Consider the following 19,681-nt stretch of genomic DNA (forward strand, 5'->3'; position numbering starts at 1 on the left):
AAAAGAAAAAGATAAAAGGGGAATCTATAGATTAAAAGAGACTTAAGAAACATATCGCCTGTCTGCCACATGACTCAAAATAAAAATGTGAAGAACAATTATGATATTATTAAGACAACTGAAAACTTGGACGCTGGCTAGATATCTGATACTAAGGAAATATGGCTAAGTTTTCTAGGTGTACTAGTCCTGTGTTTATGTTTTTTAAAGTTCTTATCTGTAAAGTATTCTTTACTTACAGATGAAATTACAAAAATTCTGGGATTTACTTCAAAATAATGAGAGGGGAGCAAGTGGATGTCATGAAGCTAGGGTGGGGCTGGCCAGGGATGGATGGCGTGTAGATATGGACAGTAGGATACGTGGGGTGTCACTGCACTATTCTGAGTTTGTCTGAAATTCTCCAGAATAAAAAGTTGGACACACAACCTACAGGCATACAAAATAAGGCACCATTAGACTCTCACCAGAATGACTAAGATAAGTAATAGCAACAGAATAATAATATCAGGTTTTGATGAGGATGTAAAATAACTAGGATTCTCACTGCTGGTGGGAATGGAAGATGAACTGCCCCTCTGGAAACTGTTCAGCAATTTCTAGTGAGTGAAATACACATGTATCCTTTGATGCAGGTGTTCCACTCCTAGGTGCAGACCCAGTAATAAATGACTGAAAATGTACATGAAAGACACACAGGGTATTCACAACAGCATTATTCATAAAAGCCACACACAGGAACAATCTGAACACCAATAAAAACAGAATGGATATGTTCACACCCTGCAATACTGTACAGCGCGCCACAAAGAACACAGAAGAGCACGCTGCTTCTCTATGCCACAACGTGGATGAACTTTTTAGACACTGATGTTCAGCAAAAGCCAGACACAAAACAATTTATAATGTACGATTCTCTTTATACAAGGTTCCAAAACTTGAGATAAAAGAGATAAAAGTTAGAAGAGAGGTTTGCTTCTGAGGAAGCGCAGTGCGCTGACTGGGAGGGTGCAGGGGGAAGACTTGCGGGTGCTGATGACAGGCTCTCTTGACCTGGATGGTGGTTACACAGGTACCGATAAAAGCTTCGATGGGCTACACACCTAAGGTCTGTATGCTTTACTACATGCACGTTGTACTTTACTGAAAACGTCAAGGGGAAAAGGGTTGTTTGGAAAGGAGCTCGAGGCAGGATCTGAGGTAACATCTGGGCAGTGATACCAAGAGTTCCCAAACTCATGGGAGAAGCAGTCTCACCCTACTGTGTGTCACACCTCATGGATTACAGGTAAGGAAGGCCCTTGGCGGGGGACAGATTTTAGGAGCACGTGTGTGACAGATTTCCACAGCATGTGCGGCTCAAAGGAGGAGAGCGACGCCAGTGTGGAGGGGACGGCAACGCAGGCATCGCGACTCACGGACCAGGGCTCCTTCCGCGTCTTTCACCGCCACTACCTCAGCCCTCTCTGCATTCCCTGTGGCCCCTTCCCTGTGGAGTCCAAACAGGGCATTTGCCACCTGATGAGGTTATTGCTGCTGAATGTAAGAGGAGCCTCCACCACGGCTGCTAAATGCCACACTCTTACTGGTACACTCCATCACTGCACTTACTCTCACCACAACAGACCCCAACTGCAGAATCAATCTGTTTGCTAACTGCTATGCACATGTTCACATACTATGTACAGGAGCAATGTTTCCTACTCCTGTACTTGAGGACTGCTCACCCCGCTGTCCCCCGACTGAAAATATACTTTGGGAGGTGGGGATGGGGAGAAGAACTTCCTGGGATTTAAATTTAGTTATTTTAATCCTTTAATAAAATAGCATCTTCGGTCACCCCTGTTCATTAAGAAGAGGGAATGCCGTAGTCTCTTTTCCAGACTGTCATCAAGGTAGGCCTGTGGCCCCTGCAGAGATGCAGAGTCCCAGGGGCAGCAGGCAGCAACTCAGAGCTCTGTGGGTCTCATGAATGGAGCAAGCTGCCTTGCAGAGCCTTCAGCTATCCCTTTGGGTGCCCTGGGAGCCTCTCCTCTGCTGGTCAGTATCAGAGAACATTTGGCTAATGGCACCAGTGGTCTGGATGTGCCTTAACTAGGAAGGGTTTGGAGCCTGGCTGCTCACAGGAATGACAAAGGACTTGGCAAGCCTGCCCTGCATGGTTCCAGTGGGTCATCAATACCTGCTGGTCCAGTGGGAACTCCTCCAGCTCTGGTTTTGAGGAAACTCAGAAAGAAGAAATTAGGTTGATTTTTTTTTTTTTTAAAGATATGCCTAGGAAGCCTTTGGCACAATTACAAACGGCATATTAAATTGATAAAATGCTTTGCAATTATTTTCTAGACAACTTACATATACATCTCAGCAGGGGAAGTTCAGCACCGACAAGTACAAGTTCTTAGGTATTGGACAACATTAGTTCAATTACTCACACACACTCAAAGGTGCTTAATTAATTGTAACAGCAAGAGAACAAACACCAGGACAGGTCTGCCCTCTCTGGTCAATAACTGATCCATAAATAAATTCAGAAAAACCAAACCAAGGAAGAGTCTATTAAATACAATAACCTTTTAACGTTAAGAAATATCACCCTTTATAGAACAAAGATGAAACTAAATGTAATTTATATGTGACCGAGGAAGACACCAAATGTCTTGTTTGAAGAGTATGCGAAGTTCAAGCTTAGGACACTCATGCCCTTAAAGTGGGCAGAGGTGGGGGTACTCTCCCCGTCTTACACTGAGGGAACTGAGATGGCTGATATTAAGTGATGTGCCTAACGGCACACACCCAGAGTCAGCGAGGCCTAGACTCCAGGTCATTTGCTTCCTGGATCCCCACAGGGAGCAGGGCCTGCGTTCTCTGCTGATGAAAGCCACCCACTCCTTGGGACAAGGCCCCTGCACACATCTGTGTGCAGACACTCAATGGGTATGAAACAGAGCAGTGAAGTGGCCCTCTTGAGGGACAAATCCTTTACTGGGTATTAAGAGTTTAGCAAAATGCCTGCTTTTTAAATTTCCTGGGCCCTCAATAGTCATTTTTATCCCTCTCAGACTGGGAAAAAAAAATCAGAGCTGGATTTGATCAGTGTTTTAAAAATCTGTTTTTGACAGTAGAACCCCAGTTACAGAGTGAGCCAGATCAAAGGGGGCTACTCTGCTTGTGGCAGCCTATTGCCCTGCCCACTCAGCCCTTCTCTCATCCCGTGTCTGAGGAAAAGGATTAAAACCAGGGGATTAGAAACATTCCAAGGCCACTAGCTCTACAGTCTACAAGTCTGATTTAGGACCATTCACTTACTCCCTGAGTGAGCTAAAACTTCTATTTCTGTATCAGTACAGGCCATTTCAGCAACAGAACTAGTTAGCAACACCTTAAAGAGAGTTTTATATGACTAGAGGAGGAAAAAAAAAATTACAAATAGTTGGGAAAGAAGAGATTTCAGTCCATAAATGCAGCTTTCCCCAATGCAGAGGTCCCAAGGTGGGACCTCCCTGACCTGATGCAGGCATTGCACTCCCATTCTTGAAGAAGCCCAATCGGGAGGCAGCGAGTGTGCAAGGGGTGAGGATGTGAAGGAGGTGTGACTGGGGACTCTGGCTGCTGGAGAACAAACAGCCCACGTGCCAGCCAAGCACTGCACGGTCCACACTGGTCCTGGCTCCTCCTCACCCCCAGGTCTCCCATCCTTGATCTGAAATAACGACTTTTTACTTGTGAATTCATGTTGAACCAGATTTTTTTTTTTTTTAGGCAGGGCCATTTCCCCATTTTTCTGTACTTTTTCCTCCTCCTCTCCATACTCTACCTCAGCAACCCTCAGGAGGGCACCTGATGGGGTAATAAACACTGGTGAGACACGGACTTTGAAAGGCAAGTGATACACAGGAAGTCATCACTGAGAACCAAGCAAAGCAGGCAGGAGGGTCCCCTTCTGGATTCTACCCAGGACTTACTACACTACTTAGGACAGAGAGTTCACCTTTCTCAGCCTCAGTGTTAGAACATCTGCAAAAACACTGTTCTGTGCAAAGCAGCTGACAAATGTCCATGGCTGTTATCACCATAAACTTTAAGAGCAAACTCCTTTCCATTTGGAAAACTGATGTGAGGCTTTAGCCAGCATCATTTTCTGTTCAACACTTACTGAGGCCCCACTTTACAGAAAGTTCCGAGCTGAAGGTATAAAACACAGAAAAAATGTTACTTTTCCCTTAAAGAGGCTCATCACTCAGAGGGCTGTTTAACTGACGGTATCACATGACCTTAGCCTAAGACATCTCCTCATCCCGAGACCCAGGGCTTTCCTCAACAGCCGACTGCTGAGCCCGGGGGCCTTCTGCAGCCTGGTCTTTGGGCAGGGACCCACCTGGCCCAGGAATATCCCTGGCTGACCACCTGCACACAAACAGCACTGCTGCAATCGGCTCTGCTCCCTGGCACGCTCGGAGGACACCTCAGGGAAGCAGGGCCCGGAGCCCCAGGCCCAGGGCTCCCAGGTCAGCACAGCAAAGCTTTCTCGGTAGCAGGAGCTGCACTGTCTCTGGGGAGGCAGAGTGTTTAAGGGGTTGTTTCCTGTCAGGTGTGAGCTCTGGGATTCAGCTGAGGCCTAGTGGCAGTTCCCAAATAAGGACAAATACAGCCATGAAACAATTTCTTTTACCAAGGAAAAAAAGAGGCTAATTAGACTCATAGAGGGGTCAGCCTGTGTCTTCGCTAGCAACTGGCAGAATCAGGATCTGTCCTGCTGCATTCAGTGGGCAGCTTCTGGGCTTCTGCTTGGGGCCAGCCCACTAAAGGCAGGGGGCTGTGGAAGCAGCAGCAGAGAGCACAGTGGGCCCAGCACAGTCACGGGCTCCCTCTGAAGTCTCCCACAGATTCCACAAACCCCAGGAGGCAGAACAGCACTGCGGGTGCTCCCATCATGTTAACAGCCCAGAAAGAACTCCGTGAAACTGCTCCTGGGGCCAGTGGCTCAGAACAAATTGGAAGGATGACCTGCTGGAGCAGCGCACTTGTTCTTGGCAGAGAATGACCAGCCAGTTAGCCACGCCTGAAGAGGCCCATATCCGGCTCAAGGAGAGACCTCAGCGTCGCCCACTGCCCGTGCGCTAGCCTCTCCTCGGGGCGGGGCAGCCGAGCGCGCCTGGCCCTGAGCCCATCCTCTGCCCCCGCACCTGGAGGTCCTTGTCGTGGCCCTGCCTCTCCAGGATCAACACCCGGTCCTGCAGCTCCTCCACTGTCCCCTGGAGCAGGTCGTTCTCCTCCAAGGTGGCGCTGAGACGGTGCTCCAGCTCCCGCTTCCGATCCGACAGCATCTTGATCTGAAAGCGGGGACAGAGCCACAGGGCGGTGTGGGGTTACACCCGGGCTGACGAGTAGGGCAGGGGGGACCAGCCCCGGAACACGAAGGCAGGCATCTCTCCAGTGCTCTGCCCCGGCGCCCCCTCGCCGGCCAGAACAGCTGTGAACTCTCCAGCTGAGGAGGAAACCCCTCCCCTTCGTACACCAGTCTGGGAAGGGGTGGGAGTTAAGCTGGAATGTGGGGTGTCAGGCAGAGGCAAGGAAGGTCAGTGCTCTGGAAATTCCAGAGATAACACAGACAAGGGCTCCACCTTGCTGCCCACAACATTTTTTTTTTTTTGGCTGTGTCATGCAGCATGCGGGATCTTAGTTCCCCAACCAGGAATCAAACCTGTGCCCCTCTGCAGTGGAAGCGTGCAGTCCTAACCACCAGACCGCCAGGGAAGTCCCCTGTCTACGGCTGTACTCCAACCCAACAGCTGGTGGGGTAGTGGGACCTAACCTGTGGGACCCTTCTCTCTCAAGTCCTGAGCACAAGACAAGGCCCAGGACAGCCCCTGGGGCCACTGCACCCTCATATGCTTCTCTCTCTCTGTCCTTTCCCCACTGCTGGCAGGACTGGCACTAGAGGTCACGGCTCAGACCCAGGGCCCCAGGTGAATGGAGGAGCCCCAGGATACAGAAAACCCAGCAGTGCCTGCATCAGCCCCTGCCCAGGGAGGGAACAGGACACTGACAAGTAAATAACGGATTTTACTCAAGGTATCTTCTGCTTCAGCGAGAAACTTATGACTAGAAGCCATCTTTCTCCTTTTATTAAACAGGCTGATATGTTTGTGGCAGAAAGTGAAGAAGAACTAAACAGCCTCTTGATGAAAGTGAAAGAGGAGAGTGAAAAAACTGGCTTAAAGCTCAACATTCAGAAAACTAAAATCATGGCATCCGGTCCCATCACTTCATGGTAAATAGATGGGGGAACAGTGGAAACAGTGGCTAACTTTATTTTTCTGGGCTCCAAAATCACTGAGGATGGTGATTGCAGCCATGAAATTAAAAGACCTTGTTCCTTGGGAGGAAAGTTATGACCAACCTAGACAGCATATTTAAAAAAGCAGATACATTACTTTGCCAACAAAGGTCCGTCTAGTCAAGCCTATGGTTTTTCCAGTAGTTATGTATGGATGTGAGACTTGGACTATAAAAAAAGCTGAGGGCCGAAGAATTGATGCTTTTGAACTGTGGTGCTAAGGAAGACTCTTGAGAGTCCCTTGGACTGCAAGGAGATCCAACCAGTCCATCCTAAAGGAAATCAGTCCTGGGTGTTCATTGGAGGGACTGATGTTGAAGCTGAAACTCCAATACTTTGGCCACCTGATTTGAAGAGCTGACTCATTTGAAAAGACCCCGATGCTGGGAAAGATTGGGGGCAGGAGGAGAAGGGGACGACAGAGGATGAGATGGTTGGACGGCATCACCGACACAATGGACATGGGTTTGGGTGGACTCTGGAAGCTGGAGATGGACAGGGAGGCCTGGCGTGCTGTGGTTCACAGTTTCGCAAAGAGTCGGACACGACTGAGCAACTGAACTGAACTGATATGTTTATACACCGAGTATCCAGCCAGCCTCAAGAGAGATACAGACTTTCTTTTAGGAAGGTCTGTTCTGTTGCTTCCATTTCAGTGAGAAAACAGAGGAAAAGAGGAAAAAGATGCCAAGTTTTCTGTGGCCTCAAGGTTTGCAGGGTGAGAGTCACCCAGCATGCCCCCAGGCCAGCGATGCTTCAGCCCAGGAGCCCTGCCCCGCTCAGGGGGCTACAGGAACGTTCCTGAGTCCCCTCAATTGCCAGTGGCCTTGGGGGACTCCTGGAGTCCTGCAGGTCCCCCGGCTCCTCCCGTTATCAGTTCCCTGCTAGACTGAGTTCTCACCCCATTTCTTGTGAGTTTTCTCCTGGTGTGGTTAAGATGTGCTCCATGCTCTCTAGTCTAGCAATGATGACAGTTCACTAAGGGGACCAACCACAGATCGTTTTAGGAGAGATCTGGAAATGAGTGTCCCAAGTCCTCTGAAACCTGCCTCCCCTCTGCTCTTTGGCTGTTCTCACTCTCTGCACTAGAATTCCTGCTCAGAGGGCATGACTCTTCCCTGGCCACCTCCCCACAACTGGATGGGATGCCGTCCTGGGGAAATGAAGTATGAGGCCTTTGTCCAGAGGGATCAGGTATCCGGCCAAACAAAGGAACACTGTCTCTCAGGTGTGCACCCAGGGAAGGACCGACAGGAGCAGCCCTGTGAATGGCCCACTCTTCCCCACACTGATGTGACGCTGCTCACGCGAAGGGAGCTCTTACTCTAGCTGCGTTTCATTTAAATACTCTCTGACCTTCACATTTTCCCTCCCGTGGATCACCTTTGGTTCCCAAGTTCCACTCAGGGAAGTCACGAGGTAATCTGGTTCTGATACACAACCCCACCCCTTAACAGAAAAAAAACAAACTCAGAAGTTCAGAGCTACGTGAAGTGACTTATTTGAAATAAACAATTTCATAGCTTGGCTTCTAAACGTAAAAGTGTTACTAGATGAAGCAGGGAATTGGCATTAGGTAGCTAACTCCCTCAGCCAATCCTACACACCCTGAAACTTGGGACCCAATCTGGCCACAAACATTCGTGGGCATGACCCTGTGTCACGAGGGTCTAGGCAGACAGGCAACGGGAGGGAGCTGGACCTCGGCAGAGGTGGCTGAGCAGCACGTCATGCACACAGACCGTCACAGACAGGCATGCCAAACCCACCAGCACCAACTACTTACTTCAAGGACCTGCTGCTCAATACCCGTAGGAATTCCAAGGGAAGGGAGGGAGGAAGGGAGTGAGAGCCAGGAGAAAAGAGAAGATATTGACAGACTTTAGGAAAAACATCTTTTCGTCATGTATGAAGCAGGAGAGCAGCCATCTTGGCCTCTTGGGTCTGACCTCGCAGGCTGGTTCCTTCCATGGTGGTAGCGCTGGACTGTCACTCAAAATGTAACTCAGTCAAAGGGCTGTTGTTCAGACACTTGGCTGAGGGGTTTTGGGAGCAGAGGAGGTGGAAGCCTCCCCGGCACAGAGGCCCATTCGGGCTGGTGATGTGACCCTCCCCTGCTCCTCACCTCCCCACAACCTGGTCCTCACAGATTCGTCCCCTCAGCGCTACTTTCCCCCTCTGGCTTGCTCAGGGCCACAGATTCTGTCTGGCCTCTCGTATGCTTTCAATAACACTACTTTCTTCTAAACACCACACACAGTGCTTTCCATGTGTTAACTCATCAAATCCTCTCAGCAACAGTATGAAGTAGATTACTTCAACCCGATGAAGTAGATATTACTTTCGGTTTATAGGTAAGAATAATAGGTCCTATTTAGAGGGATTGAACCAGACCCAAATGGAACAGAGAAAGGGAAGATTCTCTTTCCAATCTTCCATTTAGGATGTTTTTGGAGGGATCAACATATTCCGTAAAAAGTAGGTCATTACTAATTTCAGCACACTCAGCAGTAACTCTGAGCAACCTAACTTTTCTAGACAACAGGCTACCCAGAGAAACATGGTCAAGTGATCCCCATTCAGTATCTCACAGACATCTCTCTCCAGAGATGTTAGACAGGGCAGGTTTTTGTTCAGAGGACTCCGTGTCTAAAAGGCCAGGTGCAGCTCCCGCAGTGAGAAAAGTCCTTCTGCCCAACATGGCTGCTCGGGGAGGCTGACCTCGGCCTGAAGGCTTTCCAGCCTGATGATGTGCTGGTTGGTTGACGAGTTTTTCTCCCGAAAGTCTTCTCTGAGGGCGTGTACTTGCATGGAGAGTTGTCTCTCAACTTCTGATGCCTGTAAGCAAAAGAGACCATGGGGCTGATTCAGAGGTTGTACAAAGGAAAGCCGCTCAGAATTTTGCCTTTCATTTCTCAAACATCTCTTTGCAACTCTACTCTACAGGAAGTACAGGATGAGAAACAACCGGTTTCCTACCCTGTTCGCTTTGTTCTCTCATGCCCAAACAAGACTAACCCCTATTCCTACCTAAAGCATGAACGACTCTGTCTAGGTCTAGGACCACTTTGCTGATCAGAGGAAACAGGCCTAGAAAATAGTAAGTTCTCAAATGTTAGTTATTATCATTATGACTCTGCACAACACACAGCAGAAGCTCCACAAACATCTACTAAGTTGAGAGACGGTCTCACTATTTTACATGAAAGAATAAGACCAATATACCTAAACCTTAGAAATCCCTTTATCTCCCCCATCCATTTCCTTATTGGGGGCCAGGCAAATAATCTATCTTTACCTCTTACTCCCAGTCAATGTGGGCACTATTTAAAATACCCTGTCATGTCTGTTAAGACTTTTGCTGCTCATTTCTCAAGGACGTTTTCTGCACCTCTTGATTCTCCGGGGAGTGCTGGCCGAGGGGCTCCTTTCCCACCCTAATCTGTTTATTCTCGAACATGGAAACCCAGCAAACATCAAGGACCACTCAGTGTGCCGGCACCTTCTCTCGCATATGCAGGAGAAAGATACGAGTCCTGTCATTCCCCTGAGGGTCTGGCCAGCTCAGCCCACAGAAGAGAGCCCTGAGCACTGCCCTGGGGAGGACAGCCACAGGACAGGGTAACTCACTGCCTCAGTGCTTCTGGGAGGCCAAATGGGGTCAATAAGCTTTATGGGTTCTCAGGGGAGATCACAGCGTGCAGAAATGGTGAGGGAAGGCTTTCAGAGGAGGCGGGTGGTAATAATCTTGAAATGGTAGGCGAGCTGTTCAACGAGGCTCTCACAATAATGGTCACACGTTCAATAGTTCCTTTTATCTTCAAGTGCTATGTAATCCATTGTCCATCTTTTTTTGGTCCCATAGATTCAACAAACATCCCCCTCTCCCTGCCCCCACACTAAAGAGCCACAAGAATCAATCCACAGTGCTAATTTTTAAACAATTACAAGACACACAGCAAAAGAAAAATCAAACCATCTTTTTTCTTCTTATTCTAAATTTAGTTTTAGACACTACCAGCTTATTTCCAAATCACTTAGAAACACAGTATTAGTCACTCCTACCTAAAAATAACATGAGCATTATTTACCCAGTGCTTACTATGTGCCAAGTACTGTGCTAAATGCTTTATCTCAATTGTCACAACCAAAGTGGGGCCTATCACCCTCACCCAAGGCAACAAACTCAGGGAGGTGAGGGAACTTGTCCCACATCTCAGTGAACGACAGCATCAGAATGGTCAATTTGGGGCTATCTTACTCTGAAATTAGGACTTCAATACTACCTTCTTATACAGTACCTTGAAGTAGTTTTTCCTGTTTCTATCACTCACTACTGAAACCAACTTTGTGAGTCCAATTTAGACTTTTTTCTTTCTTCTTTTTTTTAATACTAAGTAATTTTATTTATGATTCTTGAAATTTCTTTGAATAGAATTTAGGGCCCATAAAGAAAATTTCCTCTTATAAATGCTGCAGTTTGGTCACCTACATGAAATTCAGTTGACTATCAGAGTTTCAAATATGCTGGAGATTACAAAGCAATGGGTAATTCAGGCAGCTGCGACCTTATTCTGAGCATCACCACCTTGACATGAATCATGAGACAACCAAACCTAAGAGATGCACTTAGGGGGACTACAAATACAGCCCAGCTGTTATCAGAAAGGCTCCTGTAGACGGTCTCCTCTCAAAGCAACCTTCCTAGAAATAAAATTTGTCTCTTCCCTCCTGGAATCATGACACCAGAGTCTCAGCTCTTAACCACTATGTTATAATGACTCTTTAAAATGTCTGACTCCTCAGATGTGCCCAAGGGTATACCGTTGACACAGGCTTTTGACCTACAGCTCTCATTTGAATTTCCAACCGCCCGCCCAGAGAAGCAGGAATTGCTGGCCTCATTGTGCAGACAAGGAAGGAGGTGGAGGCCCAGAGGGAGGGGCACTGCCCGCGCCCTCCTGGTTCTGGGCTCGCCCACAACACCCTGGCCACCTCCAGCCAGGCAGCCAGTCACCCGTCTGTGATGGTGATGGAGAGGAACACATCGATCAGACATAAGCACCATCTTCAAGGAGCTAATGCACCTTCCAAAATATATTATTTCCTTCTTTTTCAGAGATGGAAACTGGCACAGATATTTTAGATCTAACAGAATGAGTATTAGCTGTTTCGTCTCATAAATGAAATAATGATGGCTAAAGTTTGTCCATAACTCTTATGTTCTAAATGCTTTCTAAATAAAGTATCAGAAAGATTATAAAGTCAATTTTACTTCTATAACGAACACAGCACACTGGTGCTTGTCAGTGCTGGGGCCGGGATTTGTACCCAGACCTGCAGCTCCTACCCTCACACTCTCAGCCCCAACACACAGCACTCCCTTTCTACTCTCCTTTGCTCCCTCTCAAAAAAGCTCACAAAATGAAAGTGACATCAGAGCAACAACCTTGAATTTATTCTAATTTAAGACAAAGGGTGAATTATTAAAAACCATTTGTAATTTACTACAGTTGAAAACTGCTGCATTAGGACATGAATTTAAAAATAATTAAATTTATTTTTCAATTTCTTATTTTTATTTATTTATATTTTTTGGCCACACCATGTGAGATCTTAGTTCCATGACCAGGCATCAAACCTGTGTTCCCTATAGTGGAAGCGCATAGTCTTAACCACTGGACTGCCAGGAAAGACCCTATTTTTCAATTTTCAATGTCTGTAACAGAACCCCATTGCAGAATATGGGTTTGTTTTCAAAGTACATTTTGTTGCTTTTTCCCCAATCTTACTGTGTGTATGTACATGTGTGTGTACAATTAAATTACTCATGATCATATTGCTTATACAGATTTTTCTTTTTTCACTTAGCATCAAAATATTTGATATCAAAAACAAACATCAGGTGTCAAAAACATTTCCACATTATTTACTACTGTGTGTGCATGCGCTATAAGCTGCTTCAGTAGCGTCCAATTCTTTGCAACCCTATGGACTGTAGCCTCCCAGGCTCCTCATGTCCACGGGTTGCCATGCTCTTCTCCAGGGGATCTTCCTGACCCAGGAAAACAACCTGTGTCTGTTGCATCTACTGCATTGGCAGGCGGATTCTTTACCACTAGCACCACCTGGGAAGCCCAATTATTTATTATTATACTTCTTAATCATCACTTTAAATGGCTGCATAATATTCCATCAAGAAGATAAGTTATGATTTCCTTTAGCACTCCCTTATTGTTAGGCATCTGGGATTTTCCCAGGTTTTGCACTTATAATGAATACATGTCACTGTGATGGTGGTAGTAGAGCTTTCCTACTAATAGAAGTAGAATGGAAAGCCTGAGTTTTCCAGTGGAATGCAAAAACTGAAAAAAGTAGATGATTATAGTTTAGAAGAGGAAATCTACACCAATTTGAAGCAAAAATGGGTTTATGATTAGCCTATGAGTAACTGGAAAATTCAATTAACCAAAAGTCTCTATTTTCTTATTTTCAAGGTCTTATTGTTCTTGATAAAACTTTCAAATTTGCTAATGGGTGCCATCAGTCTAATGAGAGCATATTATATGATAACCCTCCTTTTTACTGTCTTGGGTATTTATAGTACTAAAAGCAATAGCCATTTAATAGACAGTAAGTAAATGCAAAAATGTATGATGGTCTTTTGTTCTCACTAGGCTTCAGTGTGCCAATTCCTCCCAAAGCCTTCCAAAAATAAAACTCAGAAGTTAAGTTTGTTATGTATTTATATTTTACTTAATGTAAAAGATAGTTAAGATTTTTACCAATACCTTTCCAAAGGGAAGGTTTCATTTCTGGTAATATGTTGGGTTAGGTTACTTGGACTGACCTTCTTACTGAAAACAGCTAACAATACTGGATAAAATGGAAAAGACTTCTTAAAAGCATCAAAGAGCTGACAAGATAGTGATGGAGTCATAAGAATGCTTCACACAGGCACATTATTACAACCAACCAACGGAACACAAACAGTAACAAATAAACCTAACTACACCACTAATGAACAGCAAAACCACAAGTAAAGTGGGTGGAGAAGAAAATAACTTAGCTAAATGGCTTTGGAAAACAATCCTCTGACTCTGTACTATAAGGTTCAGGAAGAAAGAGCTACACAGAGCTACAGAACTGTAGGTCATAACTTGCTTCTCACAGATGTATGGGTTAGCAATTCTAACATTAATGTGTTTAATAGAATTGAACAAATAAGTAAATGTATCATGGATAATGAGAACCAGGTTCTCCTATGGAAAAACAAGTTACAAATAAGGAAAGAGGGAAGGCTAACATGAACCTTGTGGTACTGGATTAGAATTGAAGACATTAGAATGAATTTATGGTGTTTAACACACACACACACACACACACACACACATATATATGTAAGTGGAGAGATTGAGAAAATGATTATATGCATCTGTTTATGAATGAGGTAAATTTTTACACACTCATTCCCTAATTCTGTCTTCCACAAGGGCCCAAAAGTAATGACATCTTAGTGCACACATTGGTTTTTATACACTAATCTCTAAGAAATGAACCAAACAAAGCTCCTTGGAGAAATGGCTTGTTTCAGGGTCGGGGGAAGAAAAATACAAGATGAGCTTAGACCATCTTCGGATGCCAGAAAGAAAGGAAGTGCTCAAAAAATGAGACAGGTACACTGAATGGACATAGAACTCAACTTGAAGGAGCTCCCAATGGCTAAGGCTGGGACCATTTGATCAATAAAACAAATAATGACAGTGATGAATTAAAATGCATAGAATAAATATTCATGAGTCCACAATGATAAGTAAATAATTGGATAAATTAGTTAATGAGGGAAAAGAGGCAGCTCCTCCTTACAGAGAATTCCAACTAATAAATGTAGAAGGAAGGCTGAAAACAGAAAATCACCAGCAGGCAAGCCTCACAGCAGTAACCATTGCAGGCAAGAGCTAGAGGATGGACGCTAATAACTGGTGGCAAAAATTCGACAAGAAACAGGGTACTTATACAGTCTCAAAGTATCTCCCAGTAAGGCTTACTAATCACAAAGAAGAAATGAGTAACTTCACAGTGGAGAAGCCTGGCAGATACTACCTTAGAAGTTAATGTCATCAGTTAAAAAAAAAAATGTCAACATGACGTGTCCTCAATATGAACACTGAGAAGAACACAGCTGCACTTCTGTGCTACCTTGCAAAATGGCATAACCTAGTCATGACAAGACATTAGACAAACCCAAAATTGAGGGACTTTCTACAAAATAATCCATCATTACTCTTCAAAATACCAACTTCAGGAAAAACAAACCAAGACTGAAGAACTATCACAGATTGAAGGAGACAAAATAAACATGACAATTAAATACAACATGGGAGGTTGAACTGGATCCTGGGCCAAAAAAGGACAAAGGTGGGAAAGCTGGCAAAATCCCAGTAGGTATGTGGATTGCCTAATACTGCCTCATTGTTGGTTTCGATAACTACTATGGTTACACAAGATGTTAGCATTAGGAGAAACCAGAAGGGTATATGAGAATCTATTTTTTTTCCTAACTTCCCTGTAAGGCTAACATTGTTCAACAACAACAACAAAAAATACCTGATTGGTAGTGCCCCTAGACACTTGGCAGGAGAAAACGAGTTATCTTTGAAGGATGGTAACATCATCCAAAATCAAATAATCTCCATAAATAATGTTCTAATAAAAATAAGCAGATTATAGTAAAACAAAACAAAAATACACATGGAAACAAAGATTCATGAGCAAGAACTGGCATAAGCAACAACAGAAACAGATTCACAATGACTTCAGATCCTAGAATTATCAATTACAGATTATAAGACAACTGTGATTGTGTTTAGATAAATAAAAGGCATGATTAAAAATATCTCTATGGAACAGGAAAATATAAAATACAACCAACCAACCAGTCTGAAAATGGCACAAGATGTCTAGCAATAAAAAACAATCCTTTTAGTTCACATAGCGCCATGGACACATAATTCTAGCAGAACACACACTACATTTATTACAGCTATCCCTTTACATCTTTCTCCCTGACCACATTTTCAGCCTTCTAAGACTGGGGGTGATGGTGTCTAATTGATTTTTGTATTGCCAGTGGATAGTGCAATGCCTGGCATATGGTAAGTATTCAAAAAATGTCTGAAAGTATCTCTTTCATGGCTGTTAGAAATTGCCCTTGAGCAATTAAAAAAGAATCAAGTCTAAATGTATAGTAATATAGGTACCATGGGATGAAAAAAAAAAAAGTAAAATCTCCAAAGAACCAGAGTAGATACACACACCCCCAAATTAAAGTAAAAATGTTAACAAAGTTTATTCAGTGGCTGGATTTATGCTACAAACTAGGGATACAATAGTGAGGAAGACAGAAAGTGTTAGTCCCTCAGTCTAGGTTGTGTCTTACTCTTTGCAACCCATGGACTGTAGCCCATCAGGCTCCTCTGTTCATGGAATTCTCCAGGCAAGAATACTGGAGTGGGTAACCATTCTCTTCCTCCAGGGGAATCTTCCAGACTGAGGGATCAAACCTGGGTCTCCTGCATTGCAGGCAGATTCTTTACTGTCTAAGCCAGATCTGGTCTCTCAAAATCTCAGAGCAGGAACCCTACTAGAAAAAAGAAACCAGTTACTGAACTCCTTCATTGCACACCTGATGAAACTGAGAGCCAGAAGGAATCCATAAGGATCACATAACAAGTAACTGAAAGGTAAAACAAGTGAGATACCAGTTTAGGGAGAATGACTTTTGAAAGGATGGAAAAACAAATCACAAGAAATGAACTTAAATTTTAATAGCAAGGCAGGTGACAGAGAAAAGTTAAGAGAATGAGAAAACAAAACCAAACCTGATGCTGGTTAATACTCTTTAAAGAAAAACATTTTCTTTTCCTGGTCTCTCATCTTGGATTTCAACGAGTTTGAAGTATAATTTACTATTTCAACCTCTCTTCTGCTAGACTTTGAGTCCTAGTAGCCACAACATTATTTAGTACATCACTGGTTCTTAAAACATATTTGTACAATGAATGGTTTATATTTTATCAGATAATCAGTTTTCCTATCAGGTTCTATTTTTCACTTTAGAATACAGAATATCCTCTCTAGACTACGCAAACCACTACTTTTTTGTTTGTTTGTCCAAAGCAAATACAGAAACAAATATCTAACAATTCTTTCAAGTGAAAAATTTAAGATTTTAACAAAATGAAGATAAATTTCATGTTGATCAAGCTTTTCTTTTTATTTTAGCTTAATGGGAATCTTAGTTTTCCTAAGCAACCCAAATATCATACCTGTTACAGGTAGATATTTGCCTGTCTAGTCATGCTGGGTTATTGGGTTCTTGCAAATTTATGGTGTTACATGATAATGGTGTGGCTATAGACATCTGCTGTACTATTTTGCTAATTAATGCTATCTTAGTGCAGGTATGTCATGCAGACAGATGAGACTCACTTTGTACTCAAGACTTCTGTAGAACAATGTTCACCACAGCATTGTTTGTAAAAGACTAGAGGCAACCAAAGTGTCCACCATTAGCAGACTGTATGTATCAGTGCAATCGAATACTATATAATCTACCTGCACTAGTGCAACAGGCAAGAATTCTACCAGTGAGTCACCCATGCATCCATTACTTGCCTTAATGTGCAAAGACTTCAACAATGTAACATATTTTAAAAAGCATATTTGATCCTATTTACATGAAATTATATGTATATGTTTATTGAGGTGCACACATGCATAGAAGAATGCCTGGAAGGCTGTTCATCAAAATACTATCAGAGATTACCTCTAGGGCATGATATTCCTAGCAATGTTTGCCTTGGAAAAGAATTTTTTGTAAAGTTGAAATATTCGACAGTAGTATGTATTATCGTTAATAATGAGGGAAAATAAAGTTATTTATTTAAAAATAGATAAACTCATAAAATATCAACCTAGGGACAAAGGTGAAAGGAAAAAGGTGTATTATTAACATCAAATAAAGATCAGAAATTTTAGTAATAGTGAGGCTGGGGAGAGTGATACAATTATAACAAACCTCAGACAGCATAAGCTTAGAAAGACTGAGGGGGAAGAGTATTTTATTTTTTAAACTTCTAAAGTTTGAATATTTACAAAGCTTCATGTCCCTATGAAGTATACAAAAAATACAAGACACAATTTCCACCCTCAAGCAACTGAAGGAGAATGAGGTGAACGCTCACGAAGAAAGCCAATACAAGGTACAGAATACTGGCACGCGCTGACAGGTGGTATGAGAAATGCACAAACAGCTCAAGACAAAATATGGTAGACGTCTTAAGGAAGACATCTTAAGGAAGGCAAAGCATACAGTTGAGTGATCTGGAGAAAACTATACAGCCACTGTACCCCAGTTTCTTCATCTGAAAAATGGTTGAGTAGAAGATCTACCTTAGCATTAAGATGAAATAATGTTAGGGAACCATGGACCGAAACCTTCTGCCCTGACCAGGGATGAAAACAACCACTTGCACAAGTTGTCTCTCATGAGAAGGTTCCAGTAAGGAACAAGGAAATGACAAGCTGTTGCCAACCGGAAAAATTTGGGAGGGGCCGAAAAGAGGGAGGAGATGCTGGGCCATACATAGTATGTCCCGCCAACCTCCCGGAAACTCTCTGCTGGAATCTGTCTTCACCGGGAGAGTTGCATGCCACCTGGAAAAGCCCTGAGTCAGACCATATATGGACACAAGCAAGGTGATGGGGCAGGGACAACCCAGAAATGAACCCGTCCTCCGTAACACCCAAGACTGCCAACCAAGAGGCAGAGCAGTCCTCCTGGGTTCCCTGACCTTGCTGCTCTCCACTCAAGGGGCCCCTTTTCAACAGTGTCTTGCTTCATCAGCAAGTGTGTCTCCTTGGACAATTCATTTCCAAGTGTTAGACAAAGCCCCTCTTGGGGCCTGGAAGGCATCCCTCTCTAGTCAAGTAATGTAGATAAAATGTTTAGTGCAGACTAAATATGTAATAAGTTATTGCTATTACTCTTATTTAAGATTAAGTGAAAACTCCAAATAGAATACTGACATTTGCTCAAAGGAAAGCATGCAATTTCAAAGTTGAAACCTCAGAGACTACCTGGTCCTAACCCCTAATTTGGTGGTTGATGAAACGGAGGCCTGGGTCAACAGAGTGAGGCCTTTGATGTGACCTGAGTGAACCAAAGTAAGGTCTTGCCTAAGACCACACATGACTACCGTTTTTAGTTTCTTTCCATTTCAATACCATTTTTTTCTCCTTTTAGACAATAACGAAGAGTCACTATTAGATGCTTTTCAAAGATGCCAAAAACTCATCCTCTAGAATGAAGAAAGTCTGATGCCACCACCAGTGTGTATTACTCATGAGAGGGAATGCCTGCTTACATGAGACATGTGGAAAGCTGCTCCTTGACATTTAGAAGGTGCACACCCACTAGATAGGGGCCATGTCTAATTCTGTTTGAATGAACTTTAAAGTTAGAGCACAATAACAGTTTTATTGTCATCCTTTTAATCACTATCAAAACATAATCCCTCAGTATCAAAGGCCAGCAACTCTGGCAGTACAGGCTTTTAATTGAAAAAGAGAAAAGGACAAACATTAGTCTGCTTTTGTTTCTGGAGGAGGGCCTTTACTCCATGTCAGATCCCTACTGCTCATTAAGTAAAAAATATTTCAGAAGTCAGAGAAAAGGATTTTACATTTTTAAATGTCCTACAAGGACCCATACCATAAAATAGGTCCTGGATATTGCCAATACACTGTACTCACAATCAGAGCTTTTGATTCACGTAGAGCTTTTTTTTTGTTTTTTAATCCTTTTTTCCAAACCAAAATGACACAATCCTCTGTGTTCACTTGATGGCCTGGTGCTTTGCACTAACTCCAACATGGATGAAACACTTGCTTTATATGCTTTTAATTGAAGATAGAGATGAATAAGACTCAACTCTTGTGGAAAAACTGTCTTCCAAATTCAGGCTCTAAAAAGAACAGTTTTTCTTCTCTACCAATTACAGGATTGTGCAACCTCAAGAAAACTTCGCAACGCTTTGTGCCTCAGTTTCCTCACTTGTAAAATTAGGATAAAGTGTAGCTCTCCTAATTGGTGGTCATTTCCCACCAACATAAAAACAAAATTGTCAGGTTTAAATGTAAAAGAGGGCAGGTCTCAACAGCCTAAGAAAATGTGGCAGAGACTGATGGCGAGGACAGCCCGAATTGAGGCCGAGCTGCAGAGAATCTAGGCGCTCTCTTTTACCCATGGATGTGGTGTGGTGATCACAGAGAAACCTCAAA

The 19,681-nt window shown here is 43.7% G+C and overlaps 1 protein-coding gene across 5 annotated transcripts in view; it reads right to left on the minus strand.

Annotated features, from left to right (window-relative positions):
- Window positions 1-19,681, minus strand: part of BICDL1 (BICD family like cargo adaptor 1) — a 77,755-nt gene that overhangs the window by 17,785 nt on the left and 40,289 nt on the right. For 3 of the 5 annotated variants that reach the window (XR_006263935.1, XM_043439198.1, XM_043439221.1), the window contains exons 3-5: window positions 9,059-9,175; window positions 8,124-8,135; window positions 5,184-5,330 (exon numbers count right to left, since the gene is read on the minus strand). Coding sequence is in view for 4 of the 5 variants with exons in the window: in XM_043439198.1 (XP_043295133.1) it covers window positions 5,184-5,330; window positions 8,124-8,135; window positions 9,059-9,175 (276 nt within the window). In the remaining variant the exon portion in view is untranslated. The remainder of the gene's footprint in view (window positions 1-5,183; window positions 5,331-8,123; window positions 8,136-9,058; window positions 9,176-19,681) is intronic. The other 2 variants (XM_043439230.1, XM_043439208.1) reach the window with 1 other exon arrangement.

This window comes from Cervus canadensis, chromosome 1, assembly GCF_019320065.1.
Source record: "Cervus canadensis isolate Bull #8, Minnesota chromosome 1, ASM1932006v1, whole genome shotgun sequence".
Taxonomy (NCBI): domain Eukaryota; kingdom Metazoa; phylum Chordata; class Mammalia; order Artiodactyla; family Cervidae; genus Cervus; species Cervus canadensis.